This window comes from Podarcis tiliguerta (genome assembly GCF_965153285.1).
Source record: "Podarcis tiliguerta genome assembly, chromosome: 8".
NCBI classification, from domain to species: Eukaryota; Metazoa; Chordata; class Lepidosauria; order Squamata; family Lacertidae; genus Podarcis; species Podarcis tiliguerta.
In genome coordinates, this window is record NC_139541.1 from 63482724 (window position 1) to 63494744 (window position 12021).

The 12021-nt window shown below is 46.8% G+C and overlaps 1 protein-coding gene across 1 annotated transcript in view; it reads left to right on the forward strand.

The window, feature by feature from the left end:
• MAP3K6 (mitogen-activated protein kinase kinase kinase 6) overlaps nucleotides 1–12021 on the forward strand; it is a 43823-nt gene that overhangs the window by 1822 nt on the left and 29980 nt on the right. Inside the window, exons 2-4 of the mRNA XM_083454727.1 lie at nucleotides 2192–2331; nucleotides 7122–7145; nucleotides 8618–8808. Coding sequence (XP_083310853.1) covers nucleotides 2192–2331; nucleotides 7122–7145; nucleotides 8618–8808 — 355 coding nt within the window. The remainder of the gene's footprint in view (nucleotides 1–2191; nucleotides 2332–7121; nucleotides 7146–8617; nucleotides 8809–12021) is intronic.

A 12021-nucleotide genomic window follows, 5' to 3' on the forward strand; every position in this document is an offset into this window, starting at 1 on the left:
ATCTCCTCTCAGTCTTCTCTTTTCCAAGCTAAACATATCCAGCTATTTCAAGCGCTCCTCACAAGGCTTAGTTTCCAGACCCTTGATCATCTTGGTTGCCCTCCTTATCAATATTCTACTTAAATTGTGGTGCCCAGAATTGGACACAGTATTCCGAGTGTGGTCTGACAAAGGCAGAATAGAGTAGTGCTATTACTTGCCTTGATCTGGACACTTTACTTCCATTGATTCAGCCTAGAATAGCATTAGCTTTTCTGCTGCTGCATCACACTTTTGGCTCATGTTGATCTTGTGAAGGATTCCAGGATTCAGAGTAACTGTGACTGTGGTTCAGAACAGAATAGTTGGCTGGATCACCTAATGTGCGATCCTTGCAGGAAAGCATGATACAGCTGTTCCCCATACTAAGCGTGGGGAGGAAGGGAAGGATGGAGGGAGGGAGAGGCACACACACACACACACACACACACACAGAGAGAGACTTTGACAGACAGGCAGACAGAGGAGGGAGCCTATGCATATGAGTGGAAATTGCACTGTGGACAGAACAGAAGCCAAGTAATTTTCATGGTAGTCACAAAGGGTGTGAGTAGAACACCTTTCTAGTGAACAGCTTGCCTAACGAGTTGAGCAGCTTGGGCAAGTAGCTAGTCAAGAAGCTGGATGACACATCCTATGCTTGAAAAGGCCCCCATTTACCAGGGACAAGCTAAATTTTCTGGTACCTGCTTCTGATCAACTGCTGTCCCTTGCCTTTCGGGATGACTGTTGCCTGTCTTTAGGTTTCAGCCCCATCCTCATGATCTATAGAAGTTAAATCTCTGGGGGGACGAGGGACATGGGCCAATGCCTTTTGGGGTTCAGTGCCGAGGGCCTTCTGGCAGTTCCCTCATTGCAAGAAGTGAAGTTACAGGGAACCAGGAAGAGGGCCTTCTTGGTTGTGGCGCCTGCCCTGTGGAATGGCCTCCTGTCAGATGTCAAGGAAATAAACATCTATCCGACTTTTGGAAGATATCTGAAGGCAGCTCTGTTGAGGGAAGTTTTAATGATTGATGTTTTAATGTATTTTAAATATTTTGTTGGAAGCCGCCCAGATGGGTGGGGTATAAATTATTATTGTTAATGTTATTGAGCAGTGTTCGAAATTAAGCAGGCACCAGGTGCATTGTGACCAAGTGAAGATGCCTGGGCACCAGGATGGTGCCTGACATCTCCACCCCAGGATCATTGGATCTGGACTGCTTTCACATACAGTGGTACATCGGGTTGAGAACTTAATTCGTTCTGGAGGTCTGTTCTTAACCTGAGGTACCGCTTTAGCTAATGGGGCCTCCTGCTGCCACTGCGCCACCATCGTGCGATTTCTGTTCTCATTCTGAAGCAAAGTTCTTAATGTGAGGTACTATTTCTGGGTTAGCGGAGTCTGTAACCTGAAGCGTCTGTAACCCGAGGTACCACTGTACTAGCAACACATCCTGTAGAATTCTATTTGCACAATCAGAATGAATTTCAGGAACCAAAATTATTTTTCTGCACAACCTGAGCAGGATCAGTGAACGTTATAGTTGATTGTTGTAGCTTGTCTTCACTTACCCCACCCCACTCCCCTGCTCACAGTTGTGAAGAATATTCTTAACTTATGAACGGTCTGTGTCACCATTAAGAAAAAGAGGTAGGAATAGGCCTATATATATGGATTAAGTGACTTTTCTTCTTCAAGTTCTCAAAGTTCTTAACCTAGATTAAGGTTGTCATCTGAACTAGCCAGATATTTATCTGATAGTCTATCATTTGAAAAATAAGACTTGAGAGCCACCTTGCCTCAAAATGGCAACTGAACACTCTGTTTTGCTGACTGTAACCCTGGTTTAAGAAACCATTTGGTGCCTAGCTTATATATCTGAGTTTCTAACACTGGAATTCATAACTATCTTGTTTCTTGAGAAAAACTATGCTTTGATGCATTTTCACCCAGCTCGGCTTCAATCGAAATAGAGAAAAGGGACAACCTGGCTGTGTTTTAAGTTGATAATATGTATACAGCCGCATATCAGCAGCCCTTGCCAACTACCTGTCTCAGAAAAGATTGAACCCAAGAAACAAGAAGGGCAGTGTAAGAACAAACTGAAGGATGGGGGCAAGCTGGTGCTCCTTGTAGTAGTATCTGTGTCTTCTTTCTCCCTCCCTGCAGATGTGGTTGTGGTGGAGATGAGCAACAGCCTGTGCCAGCCCTCGCTCTTCTATCACCTGGGGGTGAGGGAGAGCTTCAGCATGACCAACAACATCCTCCTGTGCTGCTACACTGATTTTCCAGAGCTGCAGGCTCTCCGGGTGAGTCAGGGATGCAATTCAATTCTACAGGTGGAGTCTGTTCATGGACAGTGGCGTAGCGTGGGGGGTGCAGGGGGGGCGGCCACACCAGGCACAACATCTGGGGGTTAGGGTAAGGGGGTGCAAATGCACGGGTTAGGGGGCGCAAATCCACGGGTTAGGGGGTGCAAATTACTTGCCTTGCCCCGGGTGCTGACAACCCACGCTACGCCACTGTTCATGGAGATTGCTTTGAGATGCTGGACTGCCTGGAAAAAGGGCCACTTGATCAGATCAGAGGAACATCTGTAGGGCAGGAGTGGGCTGCCTTTAGACTTGCTAAACAGTTGGGATTTTAGGAAATCCTTCATGCAGGGGAATAGTTAGGCAGTTTTAGAATCTGGACTTTCTGGGGCATCTGTCTTTTGGTAGAAATATGTGCAGTGTCCGTCCCGCCCGCTTTCTTCAAAATAATGGTCAGCCAGCCCTGCTGCATTTGTAGTGCCCTCCTGCTCATTCTGTGGGTGGGGAATCCTGGACCTTTGCCCCAAAGTCCTGCTCTGATAGCATCACCGACTTGATGATCAAGACACTTAGAATCTGCTCTGAAAGACTGAAGTAAGGATAGGAGGAGTTTCTTAAATGTTAAACATGCAGCGATTGTTCTGCTGAAAAGTTCCCCCAAGTATGTTTTTGTGCATAATGGAGAACACGGGTGTGAGTGCATGTATGTGTGGCAGATGACAGATTTTTTCAATGGAAAAAAAACAAAGTTGACGAGTGTCCTGTAGGATACGGCCCTTAGAGGGAGATTTACCCCCAGGGCAACGTTTGATTGATTGATTGATTGATGGATTCAAGTGCCTTCTGTCCTGCCCATCCTCCAGTCTGCAGGACAGGGGGGCTAAGAACTTATAGATGAACTTTATCATAGAAGATAAAGTCATAACAGCAACCATTCAGCAGCAAATAATATCAGTAAAACCACACCTAAAAATAGTTTATTCCCTTCTACGAATGCTTGATGGGTATAAAATATCTGCAGCCATCTTGCAAAAAGAAGCCTTCCTCCATCTCCCGCTGCTGCCCAGATACAGATTGTGTCAAGCAAACAGGCAAGACCTTCAACATGTAAGGCTTAAATCAGTCCTACAGCAATCTAGCTATAGGTCAGTGGAAAGTGGGGAGAGACAGATTCTCTGGGAAGCTGCTTTATGCTGAGTCAGACTATTGGTGCATCTAGCTCAGTATTGTCTCCAAAGGGGTATTTCTAAGCCCAGCCTGGAAATTTCAGGGGTTGAACTTAGGACCCTCTGCATGCAAAGTGTGTGTTCTCCGAAGAAGCTGGTGCTTTCACCTTCAAAATTGTGAAAGTTTTTCTCTTAACAGCTACTTGCTGCATTGGGATGCAGTTCTGTGCATGCCAGAAGTCCTCTTCTGACCTTAATGCTTCTGTATTACCTAACATGGAAGTGGGGAGACCCTGTGTAGCCCAGTCCCCTATGGTCTACCTGAACAGCATGACCACCTGTCCCCACAGAGCCTTTCTGTATGCAGGTATATGCCCAAAGGTTCCCATGCAACCCAGGACCCCAATCACCCAGATTTCCAGCTCACATGGAATCCTCCTTTTGTACAGCTGTGCATGTATAAAAGGCCCAGATGGTCAAGATGTTCACACAGACTGTACGGGGCATTGCTACCTGGTACGTTCCTGGTCCCATACTGAGTAACACAGAAGCATTGATGACTGAAGAGGGCAAGAGCAGGGATGAGGAACACTTTTCAACCTGAGGGCCACTTTCCTTTATGGACAACTTTTGCAGGGCCTTATGCAACTAATGTAAATTTTAGTAGGCTAGTTTCTACATACAAACACACCAACCTTTTCCCTCCATTCAGGTAAGCAAGAATGAGAGTTTAAAGACACATTACAGCCAGGCAAATGTGTTCAAGGAGGTTGCAGAGCAGAACCTATAAGGGGTGTGGTCTGGGGAGAGTCCCAGTAGCCAGACAGAGAAGCTTGGAGGGTTGCGTTCAGCATTCAGGCCTGACATTTCCTGCCCCACGTTCAACCCATTTAGAGCAAAAGTCCCTCTTCAGGTTTGGCGCCACGCTGCACTGCATAAGGTACATTGTAGGAAAGCTGCATCATCTCACACAGATGATGTAAAGAAGAAGTGGTGTTTGGATTTGATATCCCGCTTTATCACTGCCCAAAGGAGTCTCAAAGCGGCTAACATTCTCCTTTCCCTTCCTCCCCCACAACAAACACTCTGTGAGGTGAGTGAGGCTGAGAGACTTCAGAGAAGTGTGACTGGCCCAAGGTCACCCAGCAGCTGCATGTGGAGGAGCGGAGACAGGAACCTGGTTCACCAGATTACGAGTCTACCGCTCTTAACCACTACACCACACTGGCTCTTAGTGAAACATATTAATGCATGATGACGCTTGCAAGAATTGCTTTGGATCCCCTTTGCAGGGGTTGCCTGTGCGTAGGAGCAGCGAGCTCTAATGAGTTTGTGGTTACTCTGCATGATCTTGTACTAACAGCTATCTAATGTGATAAGGAAACATCGCACGGCTGCAGCATAGCAAGGGAGCAGCTTCCGTAGAGAGCTCATTATCTCACTGTTACCTACATGTGACCAAACCCTTGTGCTCTCCATTAGCGTATCAGAAGTAAAGACCATTCCAGCTTCATTCTGTGTAGTCGTACAACCCATCCAGATCAGGATTGATGTCTTGTCTTCTAAGCACATATGGAAGCTATCAGGGAAAGAAGTGATGCACCCCTGATGCAAGTATGATAAATGGCTTAATAGTGTGATCCTATGCATGCCTAGGACTTGCCGATCAGAAGGTTGGCGGTTCGAATCCCCGTGACGGGGTGAGCTCCCGTTGTTCGGTCCCTGCTCCTGCCAACCTAGCAGTTCGAAAGCACGTCAAAGTGCAAGTAGATAAATAGGTACCGCTCCGGTGGGAAGGTAAACGGCATTTCTGTGCGCTGCTCTGGTTCACCAGAAGCGGCTTTGTCATGCTGGCCACATGACCCAGAAGCTGTATGCTAGCTCCCTCGGCCAATAAAGCGAGATGAGCGCTGCAATCCCAGAGTCGTCCACGACTGGACTTAACGGTCAGGGGTCCCTTTACCTTTATGCATGCCTACTCAGAACTAAGCCCTGGTAAATTTAACGGGTATTGTATCCAAGTAAGTGTAATTTCAGCCATGCAAGAGTGGGATCCTAGATATGGAGAAAGATAACCTACCATCTAAGTTCCTAACATTATCAAAGCTGGAGATTAATTTTTGGTGGGATATTAGATAAAGGGTCAATAGATGCCAAATTGGACAGTATTGCCTAGTGATTGAAGGACATGTTACCTCCATAATAAGCAGAGTCTTTTTAGGTTTCAGAACAAGGGTAGGAAACCTCGTACCTGGAAACTAAATGTGGCCCTCCAGTCATCTCTATCTGGCCCTTGCTATGCTCCTTAGACCATGCCCTCCCTCACCACACCCCTCAGAAGTCTTGCCCCATCCATGCCCTCCTCAACTGCATTTGTTTGGCTGGAATGGGTCCTTGAATCATGATAATGCCTCTTGCTTGCCTAGATAATTTGTGTGTGTGTGTGTGTGTGTGTGTGTGTGTGTGTATAGAAGCCTTCGACTTTTGCATGGCTTGAATGTAGCCTGTTGTGCAAAGGGATATTCATTGTTCCATCAGTTTTTTTTTAAAAAACCACCCCAATGGGCTTTGAGCACCCGGGCAGCGGACTTAGCAGATCACCTGCTCACAATCTTCCCCACTATCATGAAACGGATTGCATTTGTGCTTAAATTATAGCGACGGTTTCAAAATTTTCATTCATACAGATCAGTTAGCGCAAGCCATTTTTACGGAGGTCTGTATCCTCGTCTGTGGTGATGCATTTCTGCTCCTCCTTGGTGATGTGTAAATAGCTACTCTAGGAGCGTGACTCTGTGGCATGCGTTGAGGCCCAGGAGCCTTCCAGAGAAAGCGATGCATTAAGTCACTGGAAGGAGACCTTCTTGCCTCACTTCCTGCAGGCATGGGTTTTCAAGATAGGCAACCAAGTTCAAGGGAGGCTTCTGGCCTGCTATGGCATCATACAGAAACACACCGGAAACAAGAAACACACCAGAAACAGGCCTGCAGGAAGTTCTTGTGCTTCTTCAGAAAGTCTATGGATTTGAAACCCTTGGTGGTGCTGCCTTGCTGAACCTCTGCAGTTCCTGAAAGTTTTAATAGCTTACATGTATTCTGTACATTGTTCCTAACAGCTGCTTTTAATTTTTTCCAATGTATTTATTACTACATTTATATGGTGCCTTTTATATGCCACTATAGTTTACCCCTCTGAGAGTTATACGCTCGTACCTTGGAAGTCAAATGGAATCTGTCCTGGAAGTCCGTTCGACTTCCAAAACATTCGGAAACCAAAGCGCGGCTTCTGATTGGCTGCAGGAAGCTCCTGCAGCCAGTCGGAAGGCGTGGAAGCCCCATCAGACGTTCATCTTCCAAAAATAGTTCACAAACCGGAACAGTCACTTCTGGGTTTTCGGTGTTCGGGAGCCAAAACACTCAAGAACTAAGCTGTTTGAAAACCAAGGTACAACTGTGATTCCCAGCAAACTTTAGCAGAATACACTGGGGATATTTGTGTGTGCTTCAGATGTGTTTTAAAGTATGGTGTGTACACAGTCTTAATCAGCCTTCGAGTAAATCCAGTTTGGCTCTTCGGTACAGTGGCTAATGATAACCTCCCCTTGCCTTTCTCCTTTCTAGGAGGAGATCTTCCAGAAGAATTCAGTAAGTCCCACTTGGTTTTCTGACCATGCACCATTTGAAACTCATTATCTGTTTCCGGGAATTGAGCACAGTGAGCCTCACAGAACACAGTGGGGGCTTCTCCGTAAACGTGTATAAGGTTGCACTGCACATGATTTATTATCTATCCAACTCGGCTGTTTCAGCTTTTGGAACACGCATGGCAAAATCCCTGTGGTTGAATTAAAAAAACTATATGTTGGAGACTGGGTAGTTTGCAAAGTGAAATAGCAAGTATGTTTTCCAAAAACCACCACCATCACCCCACCCAGACAGTGCGGGGGAACTGAACTAAGAAGAGAAAGGGATTTGCTATTTGAAAGAATAGCATTACATTTGTATGCTGCCTCCTTTCAGTCCATAAAGCAGAGTTGGGAAACCTTTGGCCCTCCAGATATTGGACTACAACTCCCATCATGACGGACCACTGGCTATGTCAGTTGGGGCTGATGGGAGTTGGAGTCCAGCGACATCTGGAGAGCCAAAGATTCCCCAGCCCTGCCATAAAGGTTCACCCAAAAAACTTGTCCACATTGATTCAAGTTTTGGGCACAATTTTTGGAAACCAAAATTCTCTTTTTCTTTGCTGCTTAGAGAAATTGCCCCCACCCTAATACTGCTCAAAACTCATGTGGTGGACAGTTTTGCGCCCCACGAAATGGGTACATGCTACCTCTAGTAGGTCTGCTTATTTGTTTATTTATTACATAGATGGGGAACCTGTGGCTTTCCAGTTGTGGTTGGACTCCATCTCCCATCATTCATTGCCTATACTGGCTGGTGCAAATGGGAGTTGGAGTCAATATCTGGAGAGGCACAGGTTTCCCATTCCATATTTATTGCATTGCATTGCATTACTGAACTGTAACTCCCATCAGCTTCAGCAAGCATGGCCAATGGCCAGGGATGATGGGAGTTGTAGTTCCGCAACATCTGGAAGGCCAGACGTTCCCCACACCTGCCTTGTATCCTGTTTTTCTTCCATAATGGGCCTCAGGGTGGCATCCATGAGGTTCCCAGGTGATCTCCCACCCAGGCACTGACCAGACCTGCTTAGCTTTGTGAGGTTTCTGCTTCATGTGCCTTCAGACCACATAGCTTTGATCCTTATCTTGCTAATCTGAGCAGATTTCCCAAAATAGAAACAGTTCCTAGAGTAGAGGTGGAAACACTTATTTTACTGCCACCTCAGCTAATAGTTTAATTTTGACCCAGAACTCAGCTCCAGAACCAGTGAAAGTAAAGTGGAAGGCCTATAAGTCTTCCTTTCCCCAAAAGGCATGTGAAAGATTTAAAACAAATAAGGAAACGAAAGAATAACGTAATCTTCAACTTCCAGGAGGATGCCAGTGCGGGTTTTGGGGTTTTTTTGTTTTCTTTTTTACATTTTCATAGTTCCATGTGTGTTTTAGAACTGGGTGTGAGGAGGGATCATAGCATTAATTCTCTTTTAGGATGGCAACGGCAGCTATACCTTAATCCCCTATGTGGTGGCAGCCCAGAACAAGGTCTTCTGCTGTGAACCGAATGCGATGATGTGCCTGAGCGAGCTTTGCCAGCCTAACAACTTCACCATGGAGGCCTTCTTCACCCCCCTGACGGCGCAGCTTGCAAGGCTGCTGGAGGGCACCTCCACCAACACCTGGTAACACCCCCCCCCAGTCATCTTTCAATACATGAACTCAACTAGCGCAGCAACAGGAGTTAGGTGTGCCCTCCCAGGACCACACTCCTCACCGGACATCCTCCATACTCTCCACAGCTGCTTTTGCCCGGCTGAAGAAGTCCTTGCACTGTGATCCTGCCTAGGTAGTAGAGGATGGAGGTGTGTGTGTGTGAGTGCAAGTTTCTGTAACGTGATTTTCCAGGTGTGAAAAGAGCTTTTAAGCACCCTGCCTTGCTTGCCAGCCAAGGTCCTCTTGGTGTGGCAGCTCTGGAAGCCTGCAGATGGTCGTGTGGGAACTCAAGCGGTCCCGCAAGATCTCGAGAGAGTATCCCAGCTTATTCGTATTTCTGTCCAAAGGTATTTTGGGGAGGTTGTTTTAGCAGTTGGGTCATCTGGCATGATAACTTCCAGATTAACAGTAAAATTCTACAGCCCGCTTCACACATTGTCACAGGTTTTTGCCGTAGCAAAAAGGGCGCAGCACTCGGGCCTAGCTTATGCATTATCTTGGTGAGGTGCTTGCCGGACTCTCCCATTGCCTTACATGGGAAGCTGCCTCATACGAAGTCAGACAATTGGTTCCTCTAGCCGAGTATTGTTAGCAGTGACTGGCAGTGGCTCTCCAGGGGGCATTTCTCAGCCGTACTTAGGGATGCCAGGGGTTGAACTTGGGACTTTCTGCAAGCAAAATACTGGGCTATGATTTCTTGCTGGGCTCTGTGTGTCTTCATAGTTTTCCTAGTAACCATGTAAGCTGTTCTTTCTTTTTTACTGCAAAACTGAGATGTTCGAGATTCCGTAAGAAGATACCAGGGCCGTCTTGATCCTCTGCATTCTGTTATCGGTGCCCTAATCATAGCTGGGGCAGATTCTTAGAATCGCTGAGGACGGCTTGTAACTCACAGCAGTTCTCAAGAATCCCGGGAGGTGCAGCAGAATCTAGTGCAGCATTTCACTGAGTTCAAGTTAGAGTATCAGGCAAGATGGCCTTCCAGCAAGTTAAGGGGAAGGATTCTGACACACTACCTTTGGGGAAGCAAGGGCAGCCCCAAGAAAGAGGGAAAGCTTATTGCTTAATAAGTGTGGGTACTTGAACCTGTTGAACTCTGGCCACACCCTCTCCTTATATTTAAGGCTGTCTCATTCCACTTTACAGGGGTACCTCGGGATGCGAACGGGATCCGTTCTGGAGCCCCGTTCGCATCCTGAACATAAAGTAAGACGCGACAGCGTGTCTGCGTGTGGCGTTTCACCACTTCCACGCATGCGCATGACGTCATTTTGACCGTCTGTGCATGCGTGAGCAGCATAACCCGGAAGTAACGTGCTCCGTTACTTCCGGGTCGCTGCGGAGCGCAACCTGAAGGCGCTCATCCTGAAGCGTATTTATCCCGAGGTATGACTGTATATATTTTTCTCCCTTTTCATAAAAAAGTAATGCCACTTCAAACAGTCATAGATTCCCTCAAATAATCCTGGGAACTCTAGTTTGTGAAAGGTGTCGAGAGTTGATAGGAGACCCTCTATTCCTCTCACAGTCCTACAGTTCCCAGGGTAGTTTAACAATCCATTCGGTGAAACTGCATGGCTGGGGTGAGAACTAGCTCCTCTAGAGACAGACCTGGTTTTATGAATGATCTAGGTGAGGTGGTAACCATTACCCTGCAGGGGATATAATTACAGAAATGCCGCACATCTTGATGGCCGAGGTGTAGCATGCTGAGCTGGCGAATGGAGAAATACCGGACAAAAAAGGTTCTTGTTCAAGGGTAGCTGTGAGTTGGTCTGTTGAGCTTCTGAAGGAAAACAGGAAGTTGCACCAGAGGAGCAGCTGAGGACAGGGCAGCCGCACAGTGTCATGCAAGACTTAAGTGAGAGGGGGTGGGGGGTGGCCAGGCCAAGAGTTGATGCAGGGAGATGCTGTTCCTTTGTGGTATTCCATGCACTTACGAACCTCCAAGCCCTGGATGGTTTTCTTAACGTAAGAAAAAGTGCTTGCTGGATCATCTAGTCTAGCACCCTGAAACAGAGCAAAAACACATGGCAGTTTCCTGTGTTCCAGAATGAATGGCGCAGGAGAACAGCATTTCTCATCCCCAGAACTTAAATACACTGCGTACATTCCCTCCCAGTAAGCTGTTAGACTTTGGGGGTGAGGGGTAAGCGTTTCCCCCAAGCCTAATTTCAAGAGGGGGGAATGGTCATCAGAGATTGCAGTTAATCCCTCCCTGCCCAGCAGCTACAATTCCCATAAAGAGCCACACAGCAATTAGACTTGAAAACAACCTTCCATTGGCATTCAGAGGAGGCTGTTTTCAAGCTCCTGAATGTCATACAGCAGGTTTGGGGTGGGGGGGAAAGATCATGGGGGAAACGGGGAGCAGAGGATTAACCCTCCCATCCCCAGCTGCAACCTGCCAGATCAAGAAACTTCCTCTGTGGGAGCAATTAAATCTTGAAAAATCAGAGTGATTTTGAGAGTGTGTCTCATAGTGCATGGAGAGGGAAGTGTTAACTTCTCTGTTCCTCAGCTGCAGTTCCACACTGCTCTCTGGCTTGGAAAAAAAAAAGCCTCTAATTGGCTCAAATTGCTAATTGCTGCAGGTGGGAAGGAAAGGGATGCTCTGAATTGGATGAAGAGGCTCCTGGGGCCATAGCTGGCCTGCAGGTTGCTGGACTTAAAGAAGCAGGAAGTGCGATCTCATTTGGGGAGCCTTTCATCTTAGGAAAGTAACCTAGAATAGCAGTGTGTTTTCCCATTCTGCTGAAAACCAGAATAAATGGGTTCTTCCTACTGTTTCTGGAACTTTGCAGGAAGCTGTGGTGGGCCTCTGCGATTGCATCACAACTGAGCACACTGTTACCAGTGGCAGTCTGTTTTAAATGGTTTTTAATATTGTGTTCTAAATCTGTAAGCTGCCCTGGGACCTTAGGTTGAAGGGTGGGTAATTTAAAAATAAAATAAAATTATTACTAACACCAGGCAGCCCTGCGTCCTATAGATAGGCATCCCTTTGCAGACATCCAAGACCCATGGGCAAAAGTTGGCAGGCTGACTCACAGTGCAGTGTCAGTAGCAGGGCAAGGAGGCATGATCCCACTGTCTGCTCCCTGCTTTTAATGATACTGTTTTCATTGATTTTACCCATTTTCTCTCTCAAAAAAAGGGATACTGCTTAGAAATTCTAGCAA